This window comes from Halyomorpha halys, unplaced genomic scaffold (assembly GCF_000696795.3).
Source record: "Halyomorpha halys isolate HHAL.00 unplaced genomic scaffold, Hhal_1.1 Scaffold123.1, whole genome shotgun sequence".
Taxonomy (NCBI): Eukaryota; Metazoa; Arthropoda; class Insecta; order Hemiptera; family Pentatomidae; genus Halyomorpha; species Halyomorpha halys.
The window spans coordinates 20,569-24,866 of record NW_027107023.1 but is presented as its reverse complement, the minus strand read 5'-3'; the positions used below and the strand labels follow the sequence as shown (position 1 = coordinate 24,866).

The 4,298-nt window shown below is 32.9% G+C and overlaps 1 protein-coding gene across 1 annotated transcript in view; it reads right to left on the bottom strand.

Moving 5' to 3' along the window:
* LOC106678092 (zinc finger autosomal protein-like) overlaps positions 1 to 4,298 on the bottom strand; it is a gene marked incomplete at its 5' end in the record, with an annotated part of 62,820 nt that overhangs the window by 39,003 nt on the left and 19,519 nt on the right. Inside the window, 2 exons of the mRNA XM_067045394.1 lie at positions 24 to 159; positions 265 to 548. Coding sequence (XP_066901495.1) covers positions 24 to 159; positions 265 to 548 — 420 coding nt within the window. The remainder of the gene's footprint in view (positions 1 to 23; positions 160 to 264; positions 549 to 4,298) is intronic.

Genomic DNA, 4,298 nt, shown 5'->3' with positions numbered 1-4,298 from the left:
TTTTTGAACAGCTTTAAATTCACAATGAGGACATTGATGAGGCTTCTCATCAGTATGACGGGCCATAATGTGTTTTTTTAAATTACTAACTTGAAGAGCTTTATATTCACAATGAGGACATTGATGAGGCTTCTCTTCAGTATGGCGGGCCATAAGGTGCTTTTTTAAATTACTAACTTGGACAGCTTTATATTCACAATGAGGACATTGATGAGGCTTCTCTTCAGTATGTCAGGCCATTATGTGCTGTTTTAAATGACTAACTTGAACAGCTTTATATTCACAATGAGGACATTGATGTGGCTTCTTATTATTACCACGGGCCATTATGTGTTGTTCTAAATTACAAAGTTCAACTGTTCTATGTTCACAATTAGGGCACTGTTGATGCTTTTTGACTGAATTACAAGGCATTATATGTTTTTTAAAACCAAATGGTATGCTTCCTTTGTAGTCACAATGTTGACATTGATAAGCCTTCTCCTGAGCATGATGATGAATAACAGGAATGTTAATCTGATGTATCTCATTTTGTAAGTGATCAAGATCTGTGAAACAATAAATATAATTCTACATATAGATGGTTGACCTTATGCTAAATTAAGACGACCCAGGGATGCGGTAAGAAAAACAAAATTAAAAAGTGGTATTAATAATATTGAATAATCGATACTATTTCTGTTGTTCAGACCTCAAATTGGGCCATCTTAATAATTATTTTTATTTCAAGGATTTCATTTGTTTGATTCCTAATCATTTTAACTTTATGATAATAATTTAACAAATCTAAATAGTTTTAATGAATAGAATATGGTCCAGGTGCGGTCAAATAAAACTCAAATAGTAAATGGGTGTATTTAAGCCAACGTTTCGCCCCACGTTGCAGGGGTTTGTCAGGGCTAAAAAAGATACAAACACTTGACATAGATACAAAGAAAAAAAATAGTGGAAAATAACAGTGAACGAAAAATTTAATAAGAAAAATTAAAGGTTTTAAACAATAAATGAAGGAGGTAATAGTAACATAAAGATAAGAGATAAAATAAGAGAAGAAATATTAAAGAAAATATTTTTTCCCTTTTCATCTCATAATTTGTACTTTCTTTAATATTTCTTCTCTTATTTTATCTCTTATTTTTCTTTCACTAGTTTCATATTTCCAATGAGAACATTGATGAGGTTTTTTGCCTGAATGATAGCTCATTATATGTCCTCTTTAACTACCAAATATAGCCGTTTTATATTCACTATATAAAAAATTTAATGGCTTCTCGCCATTCTCACGAGCCCTAATATGTATTTTTAAATTACAAAGCTTAGCCATTATATATTTATACTATGGAGATTGATGAGGTTTCTCACTAGTATAACAGATCATTATTAGTTAAATCTACTAGATACAATAGCGGTGAAATTTATAACTCTCTTACTAGCCACAGAGCAGCAGAAATTTATGACATGGAAGGAAAAATTAATAAGGTGTAGGAAAATCTTGTTTTTCTTTACCCAACCCTTATACATTATGGTGTTGGGACAGCCTAGATGCATCACTTAATAGCATATCTATCCATTGGCAAATTCTTAATTTTGGTATCAGAGTGACAACTCTGTTATTGACAATATCCGATATGAGATCCTCCTACTTATTCCTCGATCGTCAGCTTGTTCGTTTTTCCTTAACCTTTGCTTCCTATGTAAGTTCTAGGAATCTATTGAGGGGCATCTTAGACATTTAAATTTCTTTATTTATATGTCATTTATTAAGAGCTATTGGTTGGTGGCCATCGCTACATCATCAGGCACAGTTTAATTGTTGCTTATTAACCTAATTTATGAATTAAGATACATTAAAGGTTCTCCTGATTTAATCTACACTTTAAATTATATAGTTATTTTTTAAGAATTTATATAGATACATTCAAAATAAGGAGAGTCCAACTTCAATATTCGTTGCCCTCTGGGAACAATTTCATTCTTCAATTACTAAATTACAATTACTTAGTTAATTAAGCTGGATTCTCCTTATTTTAAATTTATACATATAAATTTTAATAATTGTAGAAACACAGCATATAGCAATGCAATTTACATTATGGACTAAATAAGGAGAGACCTTGAGAGTATTCTAACAAATTAATGATAAGCAACAATTAAACTGTGTCAGACGCATCAGTTTTGACTATTAATTATACATAGCTTTCGTTAAAATAATCAAAAATTGGGGTGAGATAACTGCCTGACTGTTCAACCTGATGGTCTTTGAAACTAACCTTACGTTTCTGAAATAGATGTTAAAAACATCGATGTTTATAAAGTTCGATGTATTTTTGGCGATGTTTATTCAACATCGATGTTTTGAATATTGTTGTGAATATTGAATATCGATGATTTGCTGTCGATCTCGCATCCCTAAAACTTAGCAACTTTCCACTTCTGTTATTAACCAGCTTGTTATACAATCAATATTTTCACAGTTTGCCACAGACACATGTATACAATAAAAGATGAATATTTACTTCTCAATTCAACACAGATAAACATCATTTTTTTAAATTTCTAATGCAAAAACCAATTGAAAATAACAAAATAATATGCATTCAATAAGCCACTGCTTCGAAAATGGATTTTAATCCTCACTAGATAAATTTCGTTTCCTTGACAATCGGACAGAACATGGTCTGTCCAACATCACCAAACTTTTCACCACAAACGAGATCTGGCAAATAGCTTTAACGATATGGAACTTGGCCTGTCCCTTCCCAACTATACAGTTGGAAATCTGATATTTTTGGTAGCTTCTGCTATTCTGCTGTACACTTCCTTGTCTACGGCAGCATTGTCGCTAACCATTGTTCCCAGATATGAGAAGTTCTCAACAACCCCAAACTCCTCGCAGTTATACAAGATAATTTTTTGCAGTGTTGTTTGAGTCTTACACGGTCCTTTGTTGTTCGAGCCATAAACAAAGTGTTGGGAACATTTCAACAGCAAACAATACTTTCTTGATATTCAAAAAAAATGGGTTTTACTTTGGGGTCGAACTTTAAATTTATTAAATTATTTCTGGGTAGTCCTTACACTAGATAGTACCTTCATAATCAGTATTAGTTTTTATTGCTGCAGATCTGGTAGATTCAGCACAAGAAAATAAAACATAGTATCGATCAGACTCTGGGCAGCGAACTCCTCCTATTACATTCTTGCTTAAAGACCATGGCTAGAATATTGAGGCTCTTCCAGCAAATGGCAAATAGAATATCCTCATCATCTCCCAGTCAAGCTCTGGAACAATTTTCCGCAGCAGAGACCGCGAAGCTGAAATCAGATAGCTTTGTTTCGTTCAGCACATCGTGCCCTTGGCGTTTCTAAGAGGGAAAAACTGGATACCAACAACCGCAAAAGTAATAACAAGAAGGATTCAGCGTTAAGGTCACTACCGGAGGAGGCAGGGAGCCGAAACAATAGCTCATATAATGGCGCCGTTCTCCCTGAAGAGCTCGCAGAATGTTTCTTTAAGAAAAGGGATACATTTTTCATAAATTTCCTTATTTTCCCTTTCTACTCAACCCACCTGATGAGGTGAGTCAGATCCAAGACCAGAGCTATATAACATAACTAATGAGAGTAGTTAAGAAAACAAAATCATATTTCTTATACTACAAACAATTTATCAACTATTATGAAAAGAAACTTCAGAAATTAATAACTAATAAATTTCAAGAATTAGTTGACAGTATAATAATAATCATAATCATAATAATAATAATTAAGGGCTAACGAACCCAAAGGTTCGATGCCGATACCACTTAACGCTTTCGGCATACATTCTTCCAGTGATGCCCCTCCAAACCAAATTTCACCAAATCTGTCTTAACGCAATCCTCCCATCTACGTTTCGGTCTACCCCTCCTACGTTTACTTGTTGGTTCATTGTTTATTAACATCTTAGGGATCCGCTCGTTACTAAGCCCTAAAACCTTACACCCATCTTATTACAACAGTGATATAACTTGAATTATATTCAATTATTTTATAGGATAATAGTTTTGTGAATTCTAATTTTTGTCACCGAAATTGCTCGCGCTTCTACTGCTAACCATGTATTTTGTTTTATTCGTATTTATTTCAAGATTTACTAGGTCTTCAAATAAATACGGATGAAACTGATTAAACAGAGAATAATTCTAAAATAACAAGGAATAATTTTGATTGAACAGGGAATGACAAAGAATATCGTAAATCTTGTACGGATGTAGATGACCGAAATGTTTAACAAGTTGCATATATAACATTCAAAA